General features: G+C 43.2%; 1 protein-coding gene across 5 annotated transcripts in view; it reads left to right on the top strand.

Moving 5' to 3' along the window:
* Positions 1-7,593: 7,593 nt before the first annotated feature.
* The window catches only part of SCUBE3 (signal peptide, CUB domain and EGF like domain containing 3), a 114,152-nt gene continuing 105,231 nt past the window's right edge, over positions 7,594-16,514 (top strand). For 3 of the 5 annotated variants that reach the window (XM_081010044.1, XM_081010042.1, XM_081010041.1), the window contains exon 1: positions 7,595-8,122. In XM_081010044.1, the coding sequence (XP_080866170.1) occupies positions 8,041-8,122 (82 nt within the window). In that variant the 5' untranslated portion in view covers positions 7,595-8,040. Of the gene's footprint in view, positions 8,123-16,514 lie in introns of all 5 variants that reach the window. The other 2 variants (XM_081010045.1, XM_081010043.1) reach the window with 2 other exon arrangements.

Raw genomic sequence — 16,514 nt, 5'->3', positions numbered from 1 at the left:
ATAGCACCCAGCAAGAGGCACTCCAGTAACCACAATGATTCTCTTTAAAAGGAGGCAGCTCAAAGAGCAGGAACAGGGGTATAAACCCACAAGGCTAAAGTTGTTGTAAGACAATGTTGTCACTGAGACTTGTAACAGCAGCAGCATGAAGATTCCTTGCATCCTTGAATATGGGCTTGGAGAGACATGAATTTAAACTTTCTACTCAGTCATTGGCACCCTTGCTGGTCTTGTAATTTCATCTTCTCTAGGCATCTGCTTCCCGTTTGTAAAATGGGTTGTTACAATGATGAATGATGCATCATAATTGCAATGACGAAGGATATGCTTGTTAACATCTACTTTCATATGAAAAAGTGCTGCAAATGATAAAAGATGAGGCAGAAAATATGCAAAGAAGTCTCTGACTTTTTACACCTCTTGCTTTTAGTCATTATTGCCAAAGGAGACTGAATCATTTAAGAAGATATTTTTAACATCTGACAACTCAGAAGTTTTAGAGTTGGGTGTCATCAGCATGCAGATGACATCTCTCTTAAATCTGATTCAAATGAGGCAGAGAAAATGCTAGTTTAGAGGACCTTGGAAACAGTAACAGGCCAGGTGATGATTAATAGACAAGCTCGTAGAGCCAGCCATGCCGCTGGAGATTGCCACTCACTGACATAGGTGTACAAATTGCAGCCCCTTCTGAACAGAGAAAACCTAGCCACAGTTATCCCTGCTCTAGTAAACCTCTGGTTAGATTACTATGATGCATTGTACAAAGGGCTGCTCATGAAGGCTGGGAACTGCAGTTACTCCAAAACGCAGCTGCTACGGTACCAACTGGGACTGGTCATTGGCAACATATCTCACCTGTGCTTAAAGGGCTGCACTCTCTCTCACTCAGACTCTGAGTCAGTTTCAGAGTGCTGATGCTTACTTTTATAGCCCTGCATGGCTTGGGATCTAGATACCTGAAGAACCATTTATTCCATTATCTTTGGAGACCCTCTTCTGAGTGTCTCCACCATCTAAAACAAGCTGAGTGGTGGGTAGGGAGAGGGAGCAGAAATATCTATCTATCTATCTATCTATCTATCTATCTATCTATCTAAGTGTGTGTGTGTACTCTGGAGCTATTTACTGATGGGCATAAATTAATTAAACAAATAAAATAAAATAACAAGTGAAAGGATATAAGAAGAATCCTGCTGCACTGGATCAAAGCTCCATGTACAATGCAATTCTAGACATGTCTACTCAATAGTAAACCCCAGAGAGATCAAGAGGGCTTACTTCCAGGTAAATGGGTACAGGGTTGCAGCTTGGGAGTAGTACTCTGTTTTCAATAGTGGTGATCTGGATGCCTCTGGAAGACCCACAAGTTGGCTATGTAGGGAACAACCCTCTCCTGTTGTTTGTCCCCCAGGAGCATATTGCTCCTATAGGTAAGGTAAAGGTAAAGGACCCTTGGGCAGTTAAGTCCAGTCAAAGATGGGGGTGATGCCCATCTTGCTTTCAAGCTGAAGGAGCCAGTGTTTGTCCGCAGACAGCTTTCTGGGTCATTTGGCCAGCATGACTAAACTGCTTCTGGCACAACGGAACACCGTGACGGAAACCAGAGCGCATGGAAATGCCGTTTACCTTCCCATCACAGCGGTACTTACCGTATTTTTTGCACCATAACACTCACTTTTTCCTCCTAAAAAGTAAGGGGAAATGTCTGTGCGTGTTATGGAGGGAATGCCTACCGGTGGCATGCCTACGGATTTTCCTCCTCTAAAAACTACGTGCGTGTTATGGTCGGGTGCGTGTTATAGAGCGAAAAATACAGTATTTATCTACTTGCACTGGTGTGCTTTCAAGCACACCATGTGCTATAAGTGCATGTGCTTTAAGTGCATGGTGTGCACATTGCCTGTTTACCACTTTTTTTTGGAAGGGGAGCCTAAAATCACAGGAGGCATATATTCCACTGCTGCAGAGGGGGGCTGCTTAGAACCAAAAGAAAACAACAACGAAAAGGATAGAAAAGCTATAGGGGATAATAGCAGGAAATGGAATAGACTTATTAGAATTCTTTCCTCCTTTAAAGAAAAAAAAATGATATTCATGGAGCCACATTCCATACAGCACTGACTCCAAACAGACACAAGGAGGGAAGACAAGATGCAGAAGTCTCTGGGATAGTAGGGAGCGGGTTTCTCCCATCCCTACTTGGAGATGGCAGCAACTGAACCCGGAAACCTCTGCATACAAAGCAGATGCTCTACCACAAAATGCCAACTCTGAGTACCTCTGAATCCCGGGTGCTGGGAGGGACATAGGGGAGAGGCAGGGTTTGGTCTTCATAGCTTATGGGTTTCCTGGAGGCATCTGGATGACAGCTGTGAGAAACAGGTTGCTAGATTGGTCTTTGGACTGATCCAAGGTATTGTCTTAACACAAAGCTACATCCTTGCTGAAGCTAAGCTGGTCTGGTCAGTTTCTGAATGGGGAGAACTATATGTGGCTTTGGGCTCTATGAGATAGAAGCATCCTTGGGCTTTCAGAAGAAAGGCAGGATATAATTGTAAGAAAACTAATACTGAAAAAAGAAGCCTTGTTAGAAGGGCTCCATGTTGACACCGAAGTTTGAAGGTAACTGAGCCATACATTTGCTTGACTCAAGTTTCGGTGCTGTGGTGCATGGGCCGTTAGTCCTGCTGGCTCCAAGTCTCCGCATGCATTCATGCCAGCATTAGGAAGCATCTGCTGTCAACGTGATCCCACAAGGTCAAAGGTAGGACGTACAACACCGCTGATTTCCGCAACCTGATAGTGCAAAAGATTTTTGTTTCCTGGAAAACCCTTCTTCGCTTGCCGCTGCTACTTTGCCCCTCCCCCACACCAATTCTTCCTGCAAAAATTTCCCGGCAACAACGGACTGCGGTTAAGTGCCGGGGGGAAATAAAGTGACATTTATCACAACAGATGGGCTGCTGAGAGAATGATGTTTGGATTCCCGCAACAACTATGTAACAACTGCATCAGCCCATGATCTCTGACATTTCAGCACACTTTCCGACTCTGACCTTTTCCCCAGCAGCTACAAAATGGTTGTTGTCTCCACTCCCGTTGGTTCTTCTCTGTGGCTATTGACAGATATAGAATGGAAATCTCACAGTACGAGCTATTCAAGATTCTTCAGAGATCAGAGCTGTTGATGGAAGTTCATGTAAACATCCTAAAAACAATAAAGGAAATAGTTTTGATTTTCCACATTATTCATAAATAATCTATGACTGGGATGGGGAGAAGGGGAAATAGGGTGCATCTGTGTTATGCATAGGCTTGCATATGTTCAGGATGTGTCCATGCTAAGTGGTGTGTGTGTGACTGCATGTCTTTGTGTGGCACCACACTCTGGGAATTTGATTTCATGGTAATGTGGCCCTTGGTCCCCAAAAGATTATTATCTCATTGCCAAAACTCCACCAGTTATTCTGACTAAATTGATTACCCTGTGTGTGTGTGTGTGTGTGTGTGTGTGTGTGTAAAAGGGAGTGGGTGGCGCTGTGGTCTAAACCACTGAGCCTCTTGGGCTTGCCGATCAGAAGGTTGGCAGTTTAAATCCATGTGACAGGGTGAGCTCCCATTGCCCTGTCCCAGCTCCTACCAACCAGAATACTGGGAAAGGTAGTTTGTTAAGGGTGATGTAGCTCTGTGAGAGGTAAGCCACAGTTTCCAGGATTATTTGGAGGAAGTCTTGTGTAAGAACATGTTGCACATTTATTGCTGGGATGGATGAGCATTTGTATTTCATGGTTTTAAATGTGATAAAACAATTTTTAAAAAATACAATATATTTTATGTACCCAGAGAAATCCCTTTTTGCTTGCAAATACTGCTTTGCCCACTCAGTTCTTCTTGCAAGCTCTCTCTCTCTCCCCATCCTACCTTTGTCTTTCTATACCTATAATCAACTTGATAGGTATAGTCCCCTGGGATAGTCCCCTGGGATACTGCTGGGTCCTACTGCTATTGATTCTTATTGCATTGCTATTGATTGTAAAGAGCTGAAGTTGGCCTAGAGCTAAACACTTTTCTAGTGTTAAGGCAATCAGCACATGATCTTCAACTTGCTGAGGTCTAGGTTCTTATGTGATGTTGACTGAATGGCAACAAAATCTATATTATTGATTTTCCTCCAGCCGCTTTGTTACATGTGTTCCTTCAGCTCATCTTTGCGCTATCTGATTACACAGCTGATCCTATTTGATCCAGCGGGATGAGATCTATTCTGACAGCTGTGAAGCAGGAACTCCAAAAACGGGCCATTATAATTCTTATTGTTGTCCCATGTAACCCCTGCCCTCTAAAATAAGGGACAGAAGCGGTAATGGACATGATATCTTGAAATGTGGGACATCACATTGCAAAGCCTGCAAACTCAGTCCCCAGGTAATGCAATCTCTGTTTGTTTTAACAAATTTTAGTCCATCTTTTCATATTCAGCTCTGAAGGCAGGTGATGAAAGAGCTTCTCACAACATCCAGAATCATTCTGTTGTTAAGTCTTCTATGTCAGAGCTTTCCAAACTTTTCATGTTGGTGACACACTTTTTAGACATGCATCATTTTGTGACACAGTAATTCAGCTTTGCATTATTTCACGACACGATAATTCAATTCTACTAGCAAACTGGACGTTAAACTAGCCCCTTTCCAGCCCCGGGAGGAGCGTGAGGAGTGTTTGTGTGACACACCTACACACTGCAGCCAACACACTAATGTGTCACGACACACAGTTTGGAAAACTCTGTTCTATGTTGTCTTGTGTGTGACATTTCTGACCTCCCCTTTACTAATTCTCTCTTCTTAACATGAGTATTGCCATAATTGCTGGTAGTTGTCACAGAAATAGTTCAAAGTAGGGGTTAGGATCATTTGCATGAATTGGGATAGGGTGCTGAGGGCTGCATTGGGGACCTGCATTGACATGATATGGTTCTTGGACCTTACATTTGACACCTCCGATTTAGATGCGTCATCTTTTTTTCCATTTGTTTTTCAAAACTTCACATTGGCTAGATATTTTTAAAAGAACTATTTCCCACTTTCTGCCTTGCGTGAGCAAGCTTGAAACTTACAAATTAATAGTAGGACAGAAGTTCAAAGGCCACTTTAGCAATAACTACTACATATTTCATGACAGGGACCATGATGTCATCTCTTGGGCACTGCTTGCCAGGACTCTGCATGCCAGATAAGCTTTTGCAGGGAGAAATCCACCCAATAAGCCAGATAGAGGAGGAGGTAAGTTACATTAACGTATGTGTCTTATAGTTAAAACTGCCACTTTTATTTTGAAACTTTCCAAATCTCTTTAATCGTGACCAACTGAAATGTTGACTCACCTCAAAAAGGAGTTGCAGAGTTGGAAAAGATTCAGGAAAAGGCAACCAAAATGATCAAAGGGATGGAGGGCAACTTCCCTGTGAGTAAAAGGTTGAAGCATTGGGGAGTTTTTAGTTTAGAGAAAAGGTGAGGGAGAGGAGACGTGATCGGAGTTTATAAAATGATGCATGGCATAGAGAAAGCAGATGGTGAAAACTTTTTCTCCTTCTCTCATAACGTTAGTACGCCAGTGAAGCTGTGTGCTGGAAGATTCAAGACAGGTAAAAGAAAGTACTTCTTCACACAGTTAAACTGTGGCACATGCTCCCACAGGAGGCAGTGGTGGCCACTAACTTGGGTAGCTTTAAAAGAGGCTTGGGCAAATTCATGGAGGACAAGGTTAGCATCAGTTACTAGCTGCTATGGCTATGCTCTGCCTTCCATAGTCAGAGACAACATCTGAATACTAGATCCTGGAACCCAAAGGAGAAGGAAATGCTCTTGTGTCCTGTTTGTGAGTTTCCCAGAGGCATCTGGTTGGCCACTGTGAGAAGATGCTTCACCAAATGGACCATTGGCCTGATCCAACAGATTCTTCTTATGTTTTTTTGTCACAAAATAGTGAGCAAGCTTTTGAGTTCACCAGGCTGAATGTTAAACAAAGCGCTGAGTGGAGTGAGAAACGCACAGCAAGGACACATTTCATCCATGACTGCCCACTGGTGTGTTCCAGCTAGGAAAAACATGGCATGAAACCATACGTGTGTGCAGACCCTTGTATACCAGCCACACACACATGTTGCTTCTGGGTTGTATTTTTTTTTGGGGGGGGGCGGGAGGATTCAGTTCCATAGTGGAAATGTAGGTTTGCACAATTAAAGTGCCCTGTTGCCCTGATGGAACAAATCCATTAACACACACACACTTTTGTGGTTCAGAAAGTGATGGAGAAATCCACTGAAAGATGGATGAACAAATGATTAATGGGGAGATGTATAACCCAGTGCAAGCAAACGGAAGCTCATTGTCCTATAGCCACCCTACATAGAAATTAGAATGCTCAATAAAGACTGGATATAACCTAACCTCCACATAAGCTTTGTGCAAGCAAATCAGGATGAATGCTCAATGAGCAGGTCTGGAGAAGCCCACAGAAAAAGCAGATCTGGACAGGCCTGTGAGTTCAGTCCTGATACTGCAGACAAATTCCTGGGCTGAACATCTACTCAAAGGCAAACAATGTTTCTTGCTCCTAAAAGCCTGTCGTGTCCCCCATCACCACCGCACACACCATTTTTCACCTGGCTTCACTTGGTGGATCTCCCAGTTCAGGTAGATCCCACAAGCCTGAAGTCTGCCCAACTGTGCTAGAGCATTTCTTTGTGGGAAATAGACCACCGGTTGCTCCCGGACTTTTCTGTATGTAACTCTTGGGCTCCAAGACAGCAATGATCGTTCTTTAAAAACAATAGTAACAAATCGTTTGACTAATGAGGGATTGCAAAAGGCCGGTCCAGAAAGACGCACGAGGAATGGGATGGTGACCTTCCTTCAGGAGGGAAATCGCCCCCCCTGGGGGGTATTCCTGGAGGAGTTTAGTAGAACGTGGCAAAGACTCTGTCGAGCGTTTCTGTTTTGTTTTGTTTTTAAAAAATTATTTCTGCCTCCTCGCAATCCCACCCTTCCCCCTCCGCTTAGCCGTATGGGGGGGAGAGAGCGAGAGAGCCCAAGGCTCTTTGATCTGGAGTTTGCATTGATCCGAGAGCACGTCTCTTGCCTTCAGCCTAGGCACACCAAAAAAGTAAAAAGAGAGAGAAGGAGGGGGGGGGACTAAAGTGTTGCAGGTCATGGCATCTGCAAGCTGGTTTCTCGCCCCCTCCTCTCCTTCCCTTCTTAATTCTCTTTTCTGAGCACAATCCCCCTTTCTCATGCCCCTCCCCTCTTTCCTCCCGAGCCGGGCAAAGTAGGGGGAAGAGCCTGCGAAGGGAGCTTGTTGGGTCTGGAGCTCGCACGGGAGTTTGCATTGATCCATTGATTGCACATGGTCTCTCGCCTGACCTCCTTGCTCCCAGGGAAGCGGTCTCCATGGCTACTGGCCCGACTCCCCCAGTGGCAGACTGTAAATTCCTGCAGGCAGAGCTGAGCGCAGCCCGGGCGGGTGGGAGGGAGTGAGGCAGGAGCAGCAGCAGGAGAAGGCAAATAGAAAGAAAGGGAGAGGGAGAGAGAGAGAGAGAGAAAGGGGTGGGGGGAAAGGGCGTTGCTTGGATGGACCTTTCACAGGTCCCCAGCACTAGAGAGCAAGGCACTCTGTGGCTTTTTTTAATCTCTCCCCCTCTTTAACCAAACTGGAGCTGGCTGGGAATACTTATTCCAAAAGGAAGCAGCTGAAGGGAGAAGGACGATCAAGTCCACTTAAAAAAGATACCGCGGCGGGTCTGCCTTCCTACTTAAAGTAGCATCAGGGAAACCCAACGGAATCCTGAGCAGATTTGGCCATCCTTTTCTCCTAAAGCGCTTTCTCCAGTATACACCACCAGGAAAGAGTAGACCTCTCTCTCTCTCTCTCTCTTTCTTGGCTTAAAGTTTGCATGCGCTCAGTGCGTTGTTTGAAAGCATCAGAGAAGACCCCCCCTCTCTTTTCCTGGCCCGACCTTTCTGCATATACAAGCCAATTGTAATGGGGGCCCTGGAGATTGTTGGATTGTACACGCTTTCCTTTCTCCTGTACTCTGGCAACACCATGGCTAAAGCCAGTCAAGGTAAGAAGAATCTCTCCCCCCCCCTTCCTATTACCCCAATTGTGTATGTATGCATCGTCCCCCGATTTTTAACCCTTTAGTCAGCCAGTGAGATTGGCAAGCATCAGCAAAATACCTAATTTGATGCAGACCTTTTACTGCCACCCTTTAAACTTTTTTTAGTAGCTGTGTTTTGTCGGAGATTCTGTTAAAATTGCTGTTTGGTTGTGGGGGTGGATATTGTAAAAAGTTTCACTCCTCCCATGAGCTGGAAAGGAGGAGATCATTATCTGTAACCCCTTCCCCGGTTCCTCTTATCTGTTATGGGATCAATAATGGTTTTAGAAATAATTACCTGTGAAATATTGATGAGACATGCACGTGCATGATTATCTTTGTTGAATCCGATGAGTTATTGTACGCTGCGCATATATAGCTTGAGAGCTAGACACAGATATTTGGAGCAAAGAGACATATTTTGCATGTGTCTACCTGCAAGTTGCCTGATTACTTTGTAGTCTCTCCTCATGGAAAAAAGCAGATGCACACATGGACAATTATACAGCCTATCTCTTTATAGTTTTCCTTTTGCTGTAATAGTAGCATATCACCTCCAGTTGAAATGGATGGAACAGCATGTGATGGAAGTAGGGGAATGATCTGGAGATGTTTTAAAGGACTCCACCATATAAGTATTAGGTGATATGACAATATATTAGGCATGTGGCTTGTACCTATTCCTTTTCTCCTAAAAAGTTTTTTTTTTTTTTTTGAGGGGGAAGCACTTTCAAGGTTACTGTGACATATCTTTAGAAGTATCTATTTTTTAATAATGAAACACACAATAGATGATAAAGGAAGTCAGACTGGAAAAGTAGAAGAGTGTGTTCTTTATAGAGGACAAAATAAAAACAATAAAGAGAGGACCTGGCTTCATGTAAAGCTGTATGCTTTTAGCTTAAAAAGGAATGCTCAAGCTTTCCTCTCCTCTCTGATTATCTTTGGTTCATACATTGCTTTCATACCCTTATCACAATATTTATTTATTAAGGCCTTTTGGTTTCAAATTCCATTGAAGCCCTGGCCAGATTTATGCTAAAATAGCAAAGCAAAATTCCATCCTGTAGAGACTTGACGGATACCTTCAGGGGAAGAAGGGGAGGAGAACATGATGTGGAGCTGGGCTTGATTCTTGGTTGGTTAAAAATGAGCAGGTTAAAAACAGCCACTGCCTCAGTTTCCAGTAGAAGAGATCTGAAATGACATTTCAGTGGAACAATGCTGACTTACATTAGTACAAAGTTACTAACCTATCTAAACCAGTATCAATAACTTAAACTTTTTATACATAAGCGTGTATTTTTGTAATACTTTAAGTTGTCTGTTGTTGTTTCTGTTTTCTGTACACTGCTTAGAGATATACTTAATATATTAAGTAGTATAAAAAACAAATAATAATAATAAAAATCAATACATTGGCTGGGGATCCTGACCATTTTTCTTTCTTATTTTTTTTTTAAATTATTCCTGATGTATTGAGGTCATTCTATTTCATACCCAGAACAGTAGCTCATCAATGTACACAAGAGGTGTACATTGATTATGTTGCTAGCGCACTTGCTGCTGTTCATGAGAACGATATTTACTTGGGGAGGAGTGAGCCATAGCTACACACAAAAAGTTTGAACTTGAGGCTCTTTGTCCTCTCCGTTCTTCTGGAAACCGTTGTGATTATGAATCAAAATGGCACACTTTTCCTAAACCCTTAAAAGAAGGAGAGATCCAAGTATGGTGCATGCACACTGCCTTTCCAGTGTTGCCAAACGTTGGCAGTAGAGAGCAACTGGTGGGGTTGGGAGTGAAGCTGACAGCACAATCCTATATATGTCCGCTCATAAGTGAGTCTCGTTCGAGTTCAATGGGACTTACTCCCAGGTAAGTAGGTCTAGGATTGCAGCCTAAAGGAACCATGCTGTTTGCATCTCTGTGGTCCGAGGCCAAAACAAGGGTGAACTCAAGCAGAGGTGCTTCAGTGACTGGTTCCAGAGATTGCTCCATACTGCCCTGACCCTCTGCTTAGAGATCTGCAGGCTGGAACAGTGCTTCTGAGCATGTGTGACCTACTGGATCAGAAACTGAGGATCAGCCAGATCGATGCCCATCCATGCTGCTGCAGTTTGCCTACCCTGCTTTTAGTGGTACCTGCATTTGGATATGCAGCTCTCTGCGGATCTCTGTGCGCAGATCTCTTCGCTGAATGGGGGTGAGATAGCAGTGTGTGGATGATGTGGATGTGGGGAGGCAGGGGGGAAAGGAAGCAACATTTCCTCCTCCTTGCTCTGTCCCTTTTTATTCCAGTTCCACAACTTTCTGTATGTGAGATCCACCCTTAAGATTTAAACTTAAAGAACATGATTAATTTACAGTAAAAAAAGGAGGTAAGAAAAAAGGTGCCAGGGGAAAAAGTGGTTTACACTTGAGCTGAATAAGATACTTAGGAAGCATGTTTATTTTTTCCACCTACATTGTTGTGCAACAGCTGGGCACTGTGGCTCTTACGAAAAGTTTGCCCACTACCTTCAAGAATCAGAGAGTGGGAGCCCCAGGGTCACACCTGGCCTCATGCAGATTGCTGGCTCCATGGCTCAAAAGAGGATATGGAAGAAGCAGTGCCTCTGGCTATGAAACGTGGCAGCTATGAAACTTTGAGGGGTGGGGTGGGGAAGAGGCTGGTCTATCCCTCACCCTCTGACCATCAAATTAGCCCTCATCAATTGCTGAGCAGGCTTTCAAATTATAAATCTGTCCAGCTTCCACCTGTCTACTGCCTAGTCACAGCAGTGCTGTAGGCATCACAGCTATATGTTACAGGATTTGCCTACATTTTAATAAACAATTTAAAACAACAATGATTCTTGCATTTGTTTGGCTCACTGATTTATTTGGAATATTAGACTGCTCCTTGCTGACATTCTTAATAACATTATGAATTTCCCACTGCTTGTTTAGTCTGAAAGAAACAGCTTTATTTCAATCATTCTCCAGCACTCTTTCAAGAGAAGCCAGGGGATACAAGAATGGTTGGATCGCTACTAAACTTGCTGGGTCAGTTTTGGAATGGTGGGCAGAATTATATAAACCCACGTAATCTGGATTTCATAAACAGACAACAAAAGATGGTAACAAAGAATTGTAAGTGTTGAATGTCCAGCACATTCTGTTTCCATTTCATAAACTTGGAGGCAAAGTGCTCAGAAAGTGGAATTTTGTGTGGCTGTTCACTGATGTAGAAAAGCAGAAGGTCTGGCTAAAAGATGAGGCAGTGCTTCAACCTCGTGGCCAGAAAAATCTGAAAAATGTTTGGGGGTGTTTTTTTCATGCTTAATGTGCAAACTTTGACAATTCACATAGGTTGCAATTGAACCCAAACCAACAAATCATGTAGACTGGCACTCCTTTGAGTAAGTGGATTTTATCTTACTAGGCCAGGCATCATCTGGAAGTGAGTATAGTGATGATAACATTTCTACTAACGTTGGAGTCGATATGCTTTGGCAAACATGAATGGGGGGAAATATCTTATGTTCATGGTTTCTGTTGTTTACATCAGTGAAGCCTACTAGCGGACTTTTGCCTTTGTGGGAGGCTCATCTATCAAATCCTCCCTTTTCTGAAAGTAGGGCCACTTGGGCAGATTTTTGCCCAGCATTCTCTCTGATGACAGACTTAGAACACACCCACCAGGTTCCTGTGATGTTCTGATACCTGTCAACCCATCTTCTGGGAATGGCTAATTCAGATAGTTAGAAGTTTGCTTCTAACATTGCGGTGTTAAGGTAGTGGATGGGGACGGATGACTCGCTTCATATCCATTACAGCTCACCACCTGATCACCATTTTGTCTCCCTTATTGGGCTAGGCTGGATCCCGTTTTATCTTTGTGAAAATAGGCAGTGGTAAGATACACAACTAATTCAACTCAGTGCTTATCTTCTCAAGGCATTCTGCTCCTTTAGATCTTCTTCAAATCAGGAAGTCCAGTGACAACCTCCCTGTGTTCAGAAACAGATAACAATGCATTGGGTTAACCCTTTGGCCCAGAGTTCAAAAAGAACATTTTCTGCTAACAATTTTTAAATGCACCTTTGTACATGCTAGTTAGCATATAAATCCTTCGGGTGCCAAAAGCAGTGAAGCTAAATGAGATTTTGGAAGATCTAGTGAGAATTAGATATGGTAAGCCAGTAACTCAAATAAATTGTTAATGCACTGTTAAAATCATTAATTTGGCTATGCTAAAATCTTAATATTCCTGTGGATTGTGTTTCAATGGTGAAATATACTCAGAGTCGCAAAGTGATTTCATGCTCTTTATTCAGCTCATAGTGGTGAGGAGGAATGAATAAATGTCCCCTCACAGTATCTGCTTTATATACATTATTTACACAATGGGCTGCACATGATTGGCTAATTCTGGAATTCTACTGTAAGCCAATCAGGTTGTGGATTCACTTCTATCTGGAGCAGGATTGGGTGGTTCCTGCCAACCAATCATACTGCTGCATTGTTCTAGGACCAATCAGACTGCTGCATTCTGAATCCTATTGTTCTAGGACCAATCAGACTGCTGCCTTTTGGATCCTATTGTTCTAGGACCAATCAGACTGCTACAGTTTGGATCCTATTCAACTCAGTACATAACAAATGGAATTGAAGGGACTCTGCCTCCCATTACAATTTATACCTTCCCAGAGGCAATGGGGCAGAGTATGATTATGAGAAGGCTGATGCGGAGCATTGATGGATTGGGAGATAATGGGTTGGGTTCTTTTAAAGTCAGAAAGCACCTGCAGGGCCTCAAACAAGGGAATTTTTAAAGAATATAATTCACTTGATTGCAGATACATCATGATCTACTCCTCCCCCCTCCCATCTCACCACCTCTTACTGTAACTCATGGCTAGGCAAACTAAGGCCCGGGGGCCAGATCCAGCCCAATCGCCTTCTTACTCCGGCCCGCAGACGGTCCAGGAATCAGCGTTTTTACACGAGTAGAATGTGTCCTTTTATTTTAAATGCATCTCTGGGTTATTTGTGGGGCATAGGAATTTGTTCTTTTCTTTTTTTTCGAAATATAGTCTGCCCCCCCACAAGTTCTGAGGGACAGTGGACCGGCCCCCTGCTGAAAAAGTTTGCTGACCCCTGCTGTAACCTCTCTCCCCCCCCCACATCCCCTTTATCTCCTCCTCCTGCTTATTCACTCAGAAAATCATATGGGATGATGATAGTCTTCCGCACCCCTGAAATATAAAACCGTAAACATTTCAACATGAAGCAGTTCAAAGAAGAACTTTGATTGAAGACATCTAACGTGCCTGTACTTAGATTTGACAGGGGGAGGGGGCTGGGAAAGGGGCTGAAAGCCTTTTTTTGTAACACCGAAACGTTCAGACACCTCGAATCATCCTGTCCTGAGGGGCATTACTGTCTCCCAAGTGTAAGGGTTATATTGTTTTGACTACCACCACCACAAAAAAAAAAAGAGGCACACTGGAGTAATCTACATAGGAAAATATTCCAGAATAATTTTAACCTTCATTTTCAAAGTTATAAGTCCCCAGAGAGGCTTAGGAGAAGCTTACGATGATGGTAAATAAAGTGTACTCTGTCTGCACAGTCTTAAAACTAGCCTCAGTGTGCTGGCTTCTCTTCAGCTTACGCAGCAAACATCATGGGCTTCTTTTCCATCCTCGAGCTCTTGCAACTCTCGCTTTATCCAACTGAGTGTTAATACTTTAAGGATAGTTTTAATTAGTTAAAATCAGCACGCAGAAAAGTGCAGGTTTCTATCTTTGCGGAGGTGGGGTTGGAGAGAAGGTAGATTATTAGTTTTTATGACTAATGTGTCATCAATTTATGTAGAAATTTAATTAATGATGCAAGACCCTACCTGTAAGTTAGCACGTTAATGGCTGTCTCCCCCCCCCCCCCATATGCAGACTTAAGTATAAGCAGTAATCACTAATCCTAATGTTTTTCCAGGATAGATCATAGCAGAGGTGCCAACTTGTGAGGGTGATTCGGAGGGCCTGGCTTCACACTTGCGACACTACATGCATGCATGGTGCAGAGAAGCTTGGGGGTGCTAAACATGGCAGTAGCGCAGCTTCATTGGCTGGCAGCACCTCTTGCAGGTCCTCCTGCTGCCACCACCAGCTAGGACCTGCTCCTTCCCCTCCGTGTCAGAAGAAGGAGTAGGAGAAGGAGTTGGCCACTTAAGCCCCCCCAAAATATTGAGGGGTCAAAAGGTTTGGGCCCCCAGGAGTTGGCATCCCTGGACCATAGAAAAACAGTTTGAGGCCTTACTTAAAACCAAACTTGCATCTTAGGGAAGACAACAGTAATTTAACAAAATATGTGAAGGAAATATAAGTTTTAGGGAGGCATTTGATTTTGCACAGCCCCATTTATAGTAATCAGTTTGTCAGTGTTAAATCAGAGGACCACAATCTGATTGTAAAAAGCAGCAAGAGACACAGGACACACAGGACGCTTCCAGACATTTTTCAGGGGGGATTTAGTTATATATAAGGAAATTCATGTTCCACGATTATAGTTGATTGGAAGGTCTTGTGCCACAAACCTACTTCCTCCAAAGAGCAGACGTTTTGCAATAAGGAAAACGAGGAGAAAACGAACTGGAAAATGGGAAAAAACACTTGGTCTTGATGCAATGTCATCTAACCTCTTTGCAAACAAATCGGGATGAATCCACAAACAGGTTGTCTGGAAGCACCCAGGGAGTACACAGCAACTTTTGAACACAGAAAGTTCTGTCAGATGCTTCATTTTTAATATTTGGCCCCAGCAGACCTCAGGAGAGTTCAGAACCTGCTCCTCTCTGTTCCCATGATTTTAGGGGTGTTCAAACTGACTTTATCAGGTCCAAGAAAGTAGTGGGAGCTTCATTTAATGACTGGTTATTCAGAGGAATGCAGATGAGAGTGGAATTAGCTCACTGAGTCCTCTTAATGGTAGGAAAAAACTATACATCACATATTTTATGAACTTCAAAGACATGCCAACCGTATAATGCTGTCTCATGATTTATGTTTACAAGGTCTGCTATCTTAGTGTAATCATACAGTATAATTACTTTTCCTTGCTTAATGTGCCTAACAAGAAGCAAGGCATGTATCAACACAATGCATTATGATTCAGCCTTTCAGCAAAATGCTCCATGTATGAATGTGGACAGGACACCTTTGGGGAGAATCATATGTTGGGGACTTGTATGGATCAGTTAATTATGTACTGGGCTTTGGTTGTAGCATCTCAAATTCTGTTTTCTGAGCCTTTGTTTCACTGTTCTGTAGGTGGAGTTATGGTGCTCCATTCTGTGGATGATATTTATTTAGTGGACCCACCTTCCCTCCCATGAACTTGGAACCTTGCAGACTTCTCACATTTTATGTTTTTTTCTGTCTAAATCAGCAAACTGGTTTGAGCAAGCCCCCCAAACAGTGGTTTCCAATCCTGGTTTGGAGGGCTCATCCAAACCATAGTCTGCTGGTCCAGACAAAACACCCAAGTGTGTTTTGAGTGTTTAATACATTGAGTAATGTATTACGAGGGGAGAAGAGAGTGCTTGAGCCCCGTGGTGCAGCGAGGAAATTTTAATCCCAGGATTTAATGGTTTTATTGGGGCGGCGGCAAAGGTTTTGGATAGCCATGTTCAGTTGTGAAAGTAACATTTCTCCCACCACTACTCCATGCTTTATAACTGTCCTGATGTGTTAGAGCAGAAAACGGGTTGTCAGCCCTGTTAAAAAGAAATAATCTGAGCACGCGCGGTTTCACATTTTAAACTCACTTAAATCATAGCCCAGTCATGGCTACAGGAATATGTGGGGCTGGCTTCTGCTATCCTGATGCTAAACACATTTACTTTGGACTAAGCACAATATAAAGTAAAAATAATAAAATGAGTACTTGTAACTATGTACATGCCTGGCTGGTTGCCCCTTAAGTTTTTTGTAGTAGGAAATGACACCCCTGAGGTCCAGCCTAGCTGTAGCACTGCTTCAGCCCTCAGTGTATTTGGTCAGTTGTCTGAATGCTTTCGATGTGTCAAGCATGGTTTGGAGGATAGAGTTGCTTCGTTTGGCACTCACCACTGAACATTGCTAATAGAAAGAAGGGTACGGTTAAATGACTTAGACTACCTAGATCAGGGGTAGGCAACCTAAGGCCCGTGGGCCGGATGCGGCCCAATCACCTTCTCTTTCTCTTTTCCCCCCCAATTTTTTTTATTGATTTTCCAAAATTTTAAACAAACAAACAAACATACATACATACATACATACATACATCTTAACTGCGCTTAATCCAATCTTACTGACATTGTTAAATG

The sequence above is a fragment of the Podarcis pityusensis genome, assembly GCF_964106645.2.
Source record: "Podarcis pityusensis genome assembly, chromosome: 6".
NCBI classification, from domain to species: Eukaryota; Metazoa; Chordata; class Lepidosauria; order Squamata; family Lacertidae; genus Podarcis; species Podarcis pityusensis.
Note: the sequence above shows the minus strand (reverse complement) of the source record. Positions and strands in the feature narration are given on the sequence as shown.